Genomic DNA, 14,146 nt, shown 5'->3' with positions numbered 1-14,146 from the left:
GGATGGTTATAATTTAAATTTTAAAAAAGAACAATAACAAGCATTGGCAAAGACGTGAAAAAACTGGAACCCTTGTGCATTGCTGGTGGAAATGTAAATGGTGCGGCCACTATGAAAACAGTTTGGTAGTTCCTCAAAAAGATAAACAAAGAATTACCATACGACCCAATGACTCCACTCCTAGATATATCCCTGAGAGAACTAAAAACATACGTTCACTCAAAAACTTGTACACAAATGTTCATAGCTGCATTATTCATAATAACCAAAAAGTAAAAACAATCAAAATGTCCATGAGCTTATAATGGATTTTAAAAATGTGGTACAGCCATACAATGGACTATCATTCAGCCATAAAAAGTAACATAGTAATGTTACATGCTACAACATAAATGAACTATTATGCAAATTGAAAGAAGCCAGATGCAACAGCCACATACTGTATGGTTCTATTTACACGAAATGTCCGGAATATGAAAATCCATAGAGAAAGAAAGTAGATTAGTGGTTGCCAGAGGATAGAGGTAGGGAGTAATCAGGACCAACTGCTAAAAGGCATAGGCTTTCTTTTGAAAGTGATGCAAATGTTCTGAAATTAGTGGTGATAGTTGCACAACACAGTGAATATACTAAAAGTCTCTAAAGTGTACATTTTGCAATGATGAAGTTTACATCACATGAAGTATAGCTGTTTTTTAAGTGCTATTAATGAAATCTAATATGCTTAAAAATGGTTAAGATGGTAATTTTGTTCTATATATTTTACCACAATTTTTAAAGCTTTTTAAAAAAATTTTTAAGGAAACCAAATGCTACTAAGCCTAATAGTTCAGAGATCCTTAAAAATTAAAAAAAAAAAGCAAAACAAAAAACCCCAGATCATCAGAATTCTTGCTAAATGCACCAATGTGGTAGTTGTGGATCATCTACCTTTCTGCTCCTATCTTTAAGAGTTAAACACTCTAGGAAACTTCTGAACTCTAATATAATAATGGCATGCATGAGGAATTATGAGTACACTGACTCCCCCTACAATGGAAATAACAGCTGTTCTTTGATTTATGGATAGCATCTATTATATACCTCAAGCATAAAGTTTACTCTGCCAAAGCAATAAAAAGGCCTACATTTGTCTTTAAAAGTCATTCCAAAAGCAATTAATCCTGAAATCTTTATTAAATTTGTTTCTCTAAACACTGAGAAATGCCTTAAAATAGTGTATTTGTTTATTTAAGTTGTTTTGAGTTCCTAGCAAAATGTAAAAAATTAAGAGGTTCATCTCTGAGACTTTTAGAAAGTAAAAACACTAGCTTATAGTTCAATGCCTAGAATGAATTAATGTTATTGGCAGTGCTTTATTAGTCCTATACTGACCTTCAGGACAGTCAAAAGATGTCTTCTACTGGGAATGAGAAATGTACAACAACCTTATATGCTTTCAGAAACAGTAAACTGGAAACTAGAGAATTCAAAGCATTTCCTCTTTTCTTTGATCAGGAGAAGCTAAATACGTCATTAAATCAACCACACTGTCAACAATGATCACACATCTAGATTAAAGTAGAGTTCAACTTGGTGGGGGGCGTCGTAAAAGAGTAATCGATTACAATTTACGAGATAGGAATATCCAGAGGCATACCAAACAGGTAGCAGTGGGAACAGCCTACCCCATGTGTAGGCAACAAGGGTGTGCATAGTCAGCAGAGAATTTTAAAACAATAATAAAACCACCTAAAAGTTGGTGTGCTTTTTTATTATCACCCTGAGGCAGCAATTATAAACAATGTCAGTGATAAAATACTTCTCTCTACCAAGGCACACCACTACTCCCACAACCTCTGCCCTTGGTATGCTACTACTCCTATCAAAACATTATAAATTCTGTGTGTGTCTCTCTCTATATATATGTATACACATATATAATGCTTTGAGGAAATATATATATAGTCTAAAACTTAGATAACTTCCATATTAGTCACTGCACAGATGCTTCTGTTGACTTAAACGAAATGAGAAAATATGTCAATAATTCTTCAGTAGAGCCCGACTTCTTAAAATGAATTGTCAAAAACATTAATCCATGTAGATAATCAAGTTGGCAGCTGATGTTCACAAGGTAAATTTAAATACCATGAGCTTATATTCTTTGGCCTTCTGTTATTTCTATAATTATCTAGTTAAAGAGAAATTACTAGTAATTTAGACTTGGTAGAGTAATTCTTGATGAAAACATTAATTAGTAAAGCATTAGTCCAGAACCTTCCTACAGCCAACTCATTTAGGAAGTAAAATATTTCTAAGATATTCAAGATGTATAAGATCTTCAACCATAAAAGAAAAGCTTAATATATTTGATTTGCAATCTGATTCTCCAATTGTTTCACAAATATTTAAAGTATAAATTTTCCTAGGAAAATGGGATATAGCATTTGAGTCCTTATTTGGAAAGACAAAGAAGTAAGGCATAGAAAAATACCCAAATAAACATTAAACAGAACAGCGATAACAAATATACTTACCTAAACCTTCAGATTCAAAGAGGTAAGTTTCATCAACCCCAATGTGTCTACACCAGTGAAGGAAGTTTGCAGTATTATCTCTAGCAAAGAATGAACCTGAGGCAGCATCTTTCTTACAGGGCACTTTTCTCATTGGAAAATTCTGGAAAAGACGAATAATTTCCAAAATGCATCAAGGATATTTCCATGAGAAATACATTGTAATATTATGGACTAAATAAGTGTTCAGTGCATTGAATGTAACTTAAAAGTATGCAGCAGTAGGGAGAAAAGGTATCTTCAAAAATTACCTTATTTTACTTTCCTTTAAGTATATTTCAGAAAATAATTCCTAGAAAAACAATCTGGTCAAAATTAGCAGTAGGACCATGCATCTATAACCTCTTTATTTTTAAAATGACATAAGAATCTTAATTAACATAAACAATGACAGTCTAATAATTCCCAAGCATATCTCTATAGTATGTCTCTCCACATACAGTTCAATACAAACACAAAATTATTGCTATGTCAAAGTTTAACAGACACACTCATTTTTGCTTACTTCCTTACTGGCAGCTTCATAAATATGGTTCTGAGTTTCTTGAAGCGACTATCAAATAAGGAAGTAGTGGCCCAGTCTTAATTCAAATTCTTTGAAAATTGATGGTCTAAGTTTTACAGAATCCTAATTTTTTGACTATCTGGACCAAGAGTATTTAGATAATCTTGCTGAGGCTGAGGCATTTTTAGGTTTGTTTTAAATTTTAACTTGAATAAGCAATACATGTATATGATTTTTTAAAATGCAATAGGCACAGTAGGGTATAAGTCTTTCTCCCACCTCTCCCACTCAGTTCCTCTCTCCCTAGAGACAACCACTATTATCGAGTTCCTTATATAACCTTCCCCTTGCTATTATTTTCCAGAATTAAAATAGCCTTGTAAGTTTTTCTAATTGTATACAGAATATATGATCACTGGAAAAAAAAAGCCAAATACAAAGACAGTATCAATTGTACCTATAGAATGTTACATAAACATGCTATTCTATGATCTGATTTGTGCATGTATGTGTGCAAGCACATTTAATGATAGGTGGTAGGCATCTTTTAGGGTAAAAAATAACAGATTAAGGTAGTCATTTCTAACGAATGGATGATATTCCGCTCTCTTTAGGTACCACACAGTTAATCACCCACTGTCCCCTAGAAAGATGATACCACCTTATATTTCCACCAACACTATGTGAGTGTCCAGACCCTACACTCACAGACCCCAGATCCCAAGAGTGAAAACACCGACGTGGATGAAAAGAGAGGAAATCTTATCTACTTCAAATCATGACTTGAGGGTCAATGGAGGAAAACTGTCTAAAAAGGAATACTATTCATTCAATCAATATTTACAGAATTTACCACCTAGACAGTATATGGAGAATATAAAGATGATGATGATGATGATGATGGCTCCTAACTGTATGCCAGGAACCACCAAAAGCTCTTCTGTCATTTAACTCTCACAAGAATCATATATGGAATGTACTAACACGATTCTCAACAAGAGCTAGCCACTGGATATCGACTATGCACGAGGCACTAAGCTAAACAGCATCTATATATTATCTCATTTAATTTTGCTGAATCCTCACAAATAAATCCTACAAGGTAAGTGTTAATATCTCCATTTTACAAGTGAGAATATTTTTCCAGATGCTCAAAAAGATTAAGTAAATTATCCAAGGTCTTATAGATAGTTGGAGTAGAAGTTTACAACCTTGTACAGATGATAAGAAATGTACTCAAACAAATTAATATGTACCAAGGTATAAAATCACAACTGCCAAACATTTTCTTACCACTGGTTCTTCAGAGTTGCATGTTTTCACCATGTTTTGAAGAACATTAATCAGCTGGCATAATAGTACTCCATTATCAAGTTCTTCCAATAATCTTTCTGCCTTAACTTCAATACCTAAAAATATATTTCAATGTTAAAGTTCTTCTAGAAACAGTAAATTCAAACAATATGGTAAAAATTTAATTAAATGTAATCAGATTATAGTCGAAACACTAGACAAATATCATGTCAAACTCCAAGTATTCACTCTTAGAAGGTACAGTTAAAATAGGAGATAATGTCAAACTAAATATAAGACAACTAAAATAAAAATATCTGTGATGTAGAAGTGCAGAAAAAATAAAATGAGATCTATTTTATCTCATTTAAAAAAGATCAAACTGTTTTACATTTCAATATTCACTATTAAGTTTTGATTCACCGCACATTAATACTGCTCGCACAAGAGAAAGATTCTCTATAAGATGGACTTTGCTGCAATTTAAAAATTAAAGATAATAACATAAACACACAGGTAATACCAACTTTTCACCTCTAAAATTCCTTGTTTAGAAGCATTATTATTACATAATAAATTTTTAAAAAATTATCCAAATCATCAAATTGATATGAGATAATTAGAGCAAGTGCTTAGTGTGTTTTTGATTATCATGGGAAGGCCATAGATGAGCTTTATACATTCCTTTTCACGAAAACCTTGGAATGTGACATGTAATTCTGTATTCAAAAGAGAATTTTTTCTTGGGAGAAAGTTCAAAGCACTCATATTCTCTGAGTAAACAAATATGATGCCAAACATTTGCCAAACTGACATTTCCTCCCGGGTTTCATAAGCCTCTGCCTCTCAATGCCTCAAAAATAGTTATCATTTTAACTACAGTGTATATTCTACTCAGAATCTCATGCCTTATACAAGATTAAGGGAGAAAAAATCAGTAAAATATGGACCCCAAATTAGAGCTATATACATTTTAAAAAAATATTTTTACATTAACATGAACATGTTCATTATTCAAAGTTTACTACTGACCTCTTCCATTAAGCATCAAACTTCCTTACTATTCAAGCCCTAAAGGTTGGGGTGAATTGGAATATCTCCCCAACTAGAATGTAAGCTTGGTGAGAAGAAGGACATGGAATATTTTATTCAATAGAGCATCCCCGGCCTCTAGAACAATCACTCCTTGGCAAAGAGTAAAATTCTCAGTAAATATTTACTGAATAAGAGAATACAATTTTGAGTATCTTTTCAAGCCTTACCTAATAAACCTGATAACCAGATTGACAGATCTTCTTGCATGGGCAACAGGGTAGCTTCATGCCTCACAGCTATCCACTCATCATACTGACAAACATCAGCCAAACCTGGCCCATGCCTGGGGGTCAGAGGACTCCGTGGACTTAGAGGTAAGTCTTCTCCAAACCACACCTAGAGAAAACACCAACCAACTGAATGGATGCAACCTTATTAAAAGTCAGCATAATCCACATCTATATTTAGATGATGAATTATAGACATATATAATACACACATAAACAAAAATGCAGCAGCTCACAGAAAGTTAATAAACTAGAGGCAAACTATTATCTAGATAATTGAGACATTTTCAGTATTCAATACTGTGGTAAATGTAAGTGAATCTCTAATTAATGGACAGATTCTACTAACAAACCAAGAAGATAAAAGTCAACAAATAATATTTTTCTTTCACTTGTTAACTGAGTAAGTTTAACAAGTTACTTGACCAGAGTCTCAGCATCTTGGCTGTAAAATGGCTAATGACACCTGCCTTACAAGACACATCTTTGTAGCATCTCGCACAGAGCCTAGCAACATTTGTTGAATAATGGATAAATGAATGAATGTATAAACGGCATTCTGTAAACTTCAAATCACAATAACAGTGTTACCTAAAAAAAAATTCTAAGTAACCTGATCTGTCACATGATTTTGCATGGCCCACAAGCTAAGAATGGTTTTTACATTTTAAAATGGTTGTTACGTAAGTACCTACATAACAGCCTTGATTTTGCCTGTTGACTCCCAAGCCAAAGATATTTACTGCCAATCCTTGATTTAAAACAAAAATTGCATAAACATACTATCAAAGTAACAATTGCAAGATTTTGAAATACGATTAGATATAATTTAACATAAGTTTATTTACAGAAAAGACTGTAGCAATTCTCAATTCAGGAAGGGGTATTAGAGCCTAAGTGAAGCGACAAGGGGGTTCTCCCAGGAGGGTTGCTTGAAATGGAGGGTCAGAGCTTGACTGAGGTGAGAGGGCATCCACACATGGGGACAGCCCTGTGACAATGTCAGACCATGAATACGATAAGGAGGGTGCCCACTGGGGACAACGGGGGAACAACTCAGTGCAGAGTGTCAGAGCCCAAGTGAGCTGAGCAGGGCATCAACTCAGGGAGGGGGCGGCAGCAACAATGGGAGACTGCTTACATACATGGGGATTTATAAAATGCGAGCCAGGTTTCTCATTGACAAACAAGAGAGGTACAACTATGAAATGAGAGAAAACTAGAATGAATTCTATGGTGTAGGACTAGAACAACTTTTACCAAAAAAGCAAAGACGTGCTCAAAGAATGATGGGGATATGCCAAAGGACATAGAAGTCAGCCTAAAGGGACTTCTACTGACTAAATCAAGGGCAATTTGAGCTTCAAAATAATGATATAAATGGATTATAACACACTGAATAAAAGGGACAACTATGAGTCAGTCCTTATAGATATAAATAAGTGAATAAAAAAGATTATTGATGAGGAATGAGATGTTTATACAATTTCAAAGTACTTCCCCACAAAATACTTATTACAAAGAGAAAAGAGTAATTTTATAGTAAAGAAACTTGACAGACAGCAACTTAACCAAGTGACAAAGGTGAACACCATCAATAATAGGGCAAATCAAAATCACACACCACCTGCTAGGACACAATGAGAAAACACGACATCCCTCTGTGATTTTCCTGCCAAAGACACGTAACCTGAATCTAATCATGAGAAAACGTCAGGTAAATCCAAATTGAGGACATCTACAAAGGAATTTATCTGTAATACTCAAAAGTATCAAGGTCACTAAAGAAGGCAAAGACTGAGACACTGTTGTAGTCTGATAAACACTAGAGGACATGACAACTACATAGAACACGTGATTCTGGACCGCACCAATGTTAATATCCAGATTCTGATTATTTCATTGTGGTTGTATAGGAGGATGTCCTTGTTTGCAACACACACATATTGCAGTATTTGGAGGTAATGGGGCATTAGATTGGCAACTACTCTCAAATGGTTCAGCAAACAAGTATCTCGGTTCTACACTTAACAGCTACTTTGCAGGTTTGTGATTGCTTTAAAATAAAATTTTAAAAAGCTGAGAAAAAAAGAGATATAAGTATAGGTAATATCAAGTGAATCTAGCCCTTTCTTGGTTTTTAAATACAGACAATCTTCCCCCTAAACTATGTTAAACTCACAGAGGTTTACTTGAGGAAAGTCTTACCACACCAAATCAAAAGCCATAACAACACCATTGTTAATCCAGATAAACTTTGGAGGAAAAAAAAAAAAAAGGACATAGTTGCTTCCAATCACCTACAATGAGAAACAAACATTTAAAAAAAAAATCCCAAAAGCAAAGAAATAAAATGAATATATACCACAAGAGGCAAGCAGGAGTAGCAAAACTCAACAAAAATACTCAAAGACAGAGAAACATAAGTTATTTGAGGGACATTATTTGAGGAACTGAGGGTAGAGATTGGGCAATCAACTCCTAAATATATGAGGATCCTATAAAATTTTAGGAAAAAGACAACATGTTATTTCCCTGAATTCTCTTCAAATTATTTCAAAGGGAGTATAGCAAAGATTTACTATAAGATTTACTATCTAAATCTTCCTTTCATAAGCATTTCTTATTTCTCTTTGTAATCCCCGGACTCAGTATAAGACCTAGCACATGGTATTCAGTCCAAAATATCTGTCGAATAACTGAGGAATAGATATTAGCAAACAACTCTTTGTAGCATCAAAATCCAGATGCATCTTGGGGCTGGCCCCGTGGCTGAGTGGTTAAGTTCGCGCGCTTCGCTGCAGGAGGCCCAGTGTTTCGTTGGTTCGAATCCTGGGTGCGGACATGGTGCTGCTCATCAAACCACGCTGAGGCAGCATCCCACATGCCACAACTAGAAGGACCCACAATGAAGAATATACAACTATGTTCCGGGGGGCTTTGGGCAGAAAAAGGAAAAAATAAAATAAAATCTTAAAAAAAAAAATCCAGATGCATCTTACCATCAATGGTATTTCACAGTCAATAAAATGTTATTTGTCCTTTAACCATTTGGCTGAGATGGAAAAGGGCAGAGCAGATGCAAATGTTTGTCAAGGGAAGATGTGCATTAGTTAGGAGGGTGATTTTGAAAAACTCATGTGTGAAAATGAAGAAGCTAATATTAACAAAAGTCATTCTAATTTCTTGCCGTGTTAGAAGAGTACTTGGATTTTCCTGTTATTGCAAGCAGAAGCCTATAATAACCTGGGCTAGTCAGTGGCACATTAATGTTGCTAAAAGTTAGATGTTAATGACAAAAACTGCATGTTCAAAGGCTGTTCTCAAACATGCTGAAAGCTGTCGTACTGCAGAGATTCTTAATCCATAGGCAGTCTATAGAGGAACTTGAGTAGGTATATAAACTTAACTCAGATTTGGGTAAAATTTTATGCCCACGTACAAATGGGCCTTTTCTCAGAGAGAGAGTTCATAGCTTTTGTCAGATTCTCAAAGGGGACTATGACCTGAAAGAGATCAGGAACTATTACTCAGTGATTTTTAGACTGTATGTTTATTTACTAATAAGAATAAAGGACATTTCAAAAAAAAGGGCAAAGAAGATCTTAATGTACTAAATTAATAAAAAACAACTGATAAGAGCTATCTACTGGATGTCTCCTCTCTGCAAGGCACTTACAAATAACTAAGTAACTGTCTAATATACTCAGCAGAGAAAGGGCTGAAAATCCTAGAAAGTTCTCACATTCACCAGGGAGAGAAGCAAAAACTTCCATGAGAGATGTCAAGGATGCTCTTGGAGAAGAATCAATAAAGACGGATCTGTGGAATCTAGATCAGGGAAGGTTTCATGGAACTATAAGACAAAACTGTGAAAAAAGTCACCAAGTTAAGAAAATATTAATGGCCATTAGAGTAGAGATGAGAAAAGCATGGTCGTTGCGGCAATAATAAAAAGCACTCCATAAGGAATCAAGAAAATATAATCACCATGAAACTAATGACATTTCTGACTCAGATAAAAAGAGGACAAATAGAAGTAATCAGATAAAAAATGGTTTTCAATAATAAAGGAGTTCTGAGCATACTCAGTGTGGACTTGAGAGGACCTAAAGGGGAATAATAAGATCTTTTGGGAGACTGCCATGGACTCTCAAGTCCCAGAAGGAAAACAGTACAATGGAACTCTTTATTAGCAGAGTGGAAGGATACAGCTGCACAGCATAAGAGGGAGTACAAGCAGAATCACATTCAGAGTTGTTCTTAACCATTTGATAAATTCTCTTCTCTAGGCGACCACCACTGCTATCTTAATAAGCCTTCCTTCTTAATTAAAAAAAAGACTTTCACGGCACAGGTATAATCTCCAGCTTTACAACCAAATTTCTGAAGTGCCTGCTATGCAACATACTTTCCAGTAGGCACTTTGCTCATGTTATCTCTGATTCCCCACAACTATCCTGAAAAATAAGTGCTACCATCCTCACCCTAGAGGTAAGGAAGCAGAGACTCAGAGAGGGAAAATAACTTGCCAAAAATCTCACAATCAGAGTGGCAGAACTAGAATCAGAAATGAAATTTGGTTTTCTCTAAAGTTCTCACTTTCCAAGGCAAATCTTATTATCAGCTGCTTCCACCTTTCTAGAGAGACGTTCAATGTGATTTTTATCTGTAAATTAAAATTCAGTCATGTTCTTGGCTGGCTCCATGGCCTAGTGGTTAAGTTCAGCATGCTCTGCTTTGGCTGCCCGGGTTCAGTTCCCAGGTGCAGACCTATACCACTTGGTGGCCATGCTGTGGTGGTGACCTACATACAAAATAGAAGAAGACTGACACAGATGTTAGCTCAGGGCAAATCTTCCTCAAACAAAAAGAGGAAGATTGGCAACAGATGTTAGCTCAGGGAGAATCTTCTTCAGCAAAAAAAAGAAAGAAAAATTCAATCATGTTCTATTTTTATCAAAAGAAAGAGAACTTAAAAATATATAAAAATAATATAACAAATACCAACTCTGGAAATCATTCAAAAGTAAAATTATTCTGGTTTTCTGGTTTGTCTCATTATCTCCATCTTGCCTCCCCTTATCAAAAAATAAACAAAAAAACCCACTCTTTAAATTTTAAGGGTTTTTTTTCCCTTTTTTATTTTTAAAGATTGACTCCTGAGCCAACAACTGTTGCCAATCTTCTCTTTTTTTTCTTCTCTTCTTCCCAAAGCCTCCTACTATATAGTTGTATATTCTAGTTGTGAGTGCCTCTGGTTGTGCTATGTGGGACGCCGCCTCACCATGGCCTGACAAGTGGTGCCATGTCCATGCCCAGGATCCAAACCAGAGCACACAAACTTAACCACTTGGCCACAGGGCCGGCCCCTAAATTTTAAGTTTTAATGCCTTGTTATTACAGGCATTACAGGGCACATGAAAAATTATCTAAAATAAAAAATTATATTTGTTTTCATTGAAAGCTCTTTAAACTACAAATGCATACTAAGTTGTAATGAGAGAAAAACTATGAAATATTCCAATTCTTTTCCCAGGGTAATATAAGTAAGATAGACCCACCAACCCTAAGGTATTTTTGATTCTTACAAATATTCAGTATAAATGAAAGTTTAAAATTAAAATCTTTTCAGAACTAGAAAGTCCAAATACAGTATTCCTGTTATTAAAATTTGATGCCTAAAAAAATTAATGCAATAAAAACATTTTGTGATAATTTTAGTCTTTAATTACATTATAATTTTAGCATATTAATCTCATAGCCTAATTATACATTCTTCCAAGAAAAACACTTACTTGAATTGCAGGCTGCATGGTCATCTATATAGAAATGAAATCGCTTTTCTGAAAATAGAACAAAACATTAATATGTAGACAATGGTAGCTTTCCTATACCCCAAACTCTCAAAGGAATCTGCTTACTCTCCTATTTGACTGAAAACCCAAAACTTTTTCTTCTAGTTGGAATAGCTTGACTATAGGAGAATTCAATAATCACTCCGAGCTTCTTACTTTATAAAGTAAGCTTCTTACTTTATAAAGTGCTCATTTGAAAGAGGAAAACATGAAACACATTTTAATATGTCATTTCTCGCATTAATATCAAAGTAATTCTTGAAGCATCTGGCTAGTAAAATAAAATTAACAGTGAAACTTAGCTCATGTGAAAGTCTCCCAGAATTTTCCCCTGTAAACATAATGTAAACATAATGCAAACAGAAATATCACAACTGATATTGAAAGTGAAGTATCTCTCATCTAATCTTTACAAAGAAATCATATAAATTCATCTAAATTCTATGTAAATTCATAAGCTTAACCATAAGCTTCTTCTGCCAGACAACAAAGTAATAAAGATAAACATCAATTTTAACTATGAAACAATATTCAATGCCTTTCTATAATAATTTTTCTTAAGTTTTCTCTGTGAGATGCTAAAGACAAAAAAACAAATAGCAATTTTAACTCCAAAGTACTATTCTTGAAATCTGTAAGAAAAAAAATACAACTTTAATTAAGCTAGGTTAATACAATTCTTTAATGTATTTTCAGAGGAAAAAGAAGTGAAGAGTTTAAAAGCACTCAGAATAACATAGACTATAAAACCTAGGATTTTTGATTGCTTATTGCAGCATAATATATGAGTCTATTTTTTATTGTAAACCACCATTAAAACATTATAAGAGAAAATATAAAATGGTTTATAAGGCTATAATGCTATCCATTTCCAAGGAAAAGTTATTTTCTCCTCTAAGTTACACCAAACATACCTCATGCACGGTGCCCGCTACACATACCACCTTCCTTACAGGAACATTTCTTCTGGGACCAAAGGTGAACTTGAGCTAAACCTAACTGAAAAGTCTAATATCGCACCATATTTTCTTTGCAGGAAGGCAAAGGATAGCAGAATGTCCTTTTTGATATCATTTTTCCTTCTCTCTACCATAGCAAAAGGCCAAAGTACAATTGCGCATTACTAACGAGCTTGTTGTGCTTCCCACGAGCTAATTCAGTGGGGAATACATTTTCCTTTAGCATAAATAATCCTTTGTCCCCAACAAAGATCCACAGTAAGAAGCTTCCGAGACCATTTTTAAAAAATGCAGCAAAGAAGCTGCTCTCATTAAAATAAGGAGTCCCACATAATCAGACAAGAGCTTGAACAGTTGGAACTGCCAACCCAAAACAAAAGAAGGCCTAAATTATAAGGCGTGTGCAAAGCAAGAACAGTGACACTTTCACAAAGAAGCTATCACAAGAATGTTTAGTAGTTGCACTTTTTATGGAAAATTCAACAAAATTCGTTCTATAAAAGAAAAGAAGGATTTGTGCACAACCTTCGGTCATTGAACATGAGCAGAAAAGACTTTTATATATATTTTTTTTCCACATCACTCTTCTTGTGGAATGGAAAGCACTACTTTTAAGATGACAAAAATATAACCATCTGTATTCCCTTTAAAAAGAAATTACTTAATAAATGGCACTCAAGTTAAAATGTATCCTCATATATGAAAAACTATCATGTACACAAATATATGCTTTTATTGGAAAACTTTCATAAACTGATGATATTGTATCAGTGACTCATCAATTAATTCATGGGTACTCATTATGTCCCAGATACTAAGAGCCAGTTATTGATATTTTCTAGTCATTCACCATTCTCTTTCTAAACCATTTTTGTGTCTCAGGCATTTAATCCCAAGACTAGCTTCTTTTCCATAGTTAGCCCCATTCCCAATCTGCATCACAATCACAATTCTTGCATCTCACTCATTTTATTATCTATTTTCCTCTTTTCTATCTTTCCTAAAAGTCTCAGTCTCTATTTTTTTCACATAACCAATTATACTGAATCTACAACTCTTCATGCTTGGAGCTGCATCTTAATTAGCAATTTATTGACTTTATCTTGTTTTTGTTTTTGTCTTTCTCTCTTTTTGGAGATTACTTCAATTATTTGCCAACTTGAGGATGTCTTTTTTCCCTTAGATTTGGGCAAAGAAGGACCTCTCATGTAACCAAGTCCAAACTATACTCTAAACCTGATGAAAATCTTTCACAAGACAAGGAGCTTACACAGAGATCATGGTGAAGAATTCTACACTAAACCTGGGAAAAAGTTAGAAACATAAAATGTGCTCATCCACCCGAAACTTGAACAGATTTTGGGCCTAATGCAGTTTCCGTCATGAGATCCTCAAGGTGATTTATGGTAAGGCTCTTCAGGGCAATTTGACTTCAGATGATAATGGAAAAAAAAGTCAACTGCTGAACTGATCCTTTGTCCCATAGCTGTAGGCTCTGAGGCTGGGTACATTTTTATTCCTCACCCTCACATAAGATATGGTGGGGAGGGCACAAGGTGGCATGACTCAGTCCTGGTACAAACAAGGGCCAATTTGGAAAAGAATTGGAAAAAAAAGTTAAAAAATAGGGTAAGTTTCTTCAGAAAAATAA

The 14,146-nt window shown here is 34.5% G+C and overlaps 1 protein-coding gene across 2 annotated transcripts in view; it reads right to left on the bottom strand.

Annotated features, from left to right (window-relative positions):
- The window catches only part of GAS2L3 (growth arrest specific 2 like 3), a 36,472-nt gene that overhangs the window by 13,714 nt on the left and 8,612 nt on the right, over positions 1 to 14,146 (bottom strand). The window contains exons 1-5 of one of the 2 annotated variants that reach the window (XM_070600650.1): positions 12,451 to 12,706; positions 11,477 to 11,524; positions 5,619 to 5,787; positions 4,357 to 4,472; positions 2,520 to 2,661 (exon numbers count right to left, since the gene is read on the bottom strand). In XM_070600650.1, coding sequence (XP_070456751.1) covers positions 2,520 to 2,661; positions 4,357 to 4,472; positions 5,619 to 5,787; positions 11,477 to 11,500 — 451 coding nt within the window. In that variant the 5' untranslated portion in view covers positions 11,501 to 11,524; positions 12,451 to 12,706. Of the gene's footprint in view, positions 1 to 2,519; positions 2,662 to 4,356; positions 4,473 to 5,618; positions 5,788 to 11,476; positions 11,525 to 12,450; positions 12,707 to 14,146 lie in introns of those variants that run through there. The other variant, XM_008516364.2, reaches the window with a different exon arrangement.

This window comes from Equus przewalskii, chromosome 29 (genome assembly GCF_037783145.1).
Source record: "Equus przewalskii isolate Varuska chromosome 29, EquPr2, whole genome shotgun sequence".
NCBI lineage: Eukaryota > Metazoa > Chordata > Mammalia > Perissodactyla > Equidae > Equus > Equus przewalskii.
This window is presented reverse-complemented; position numbering and strand designations above follow the sequence as displayed.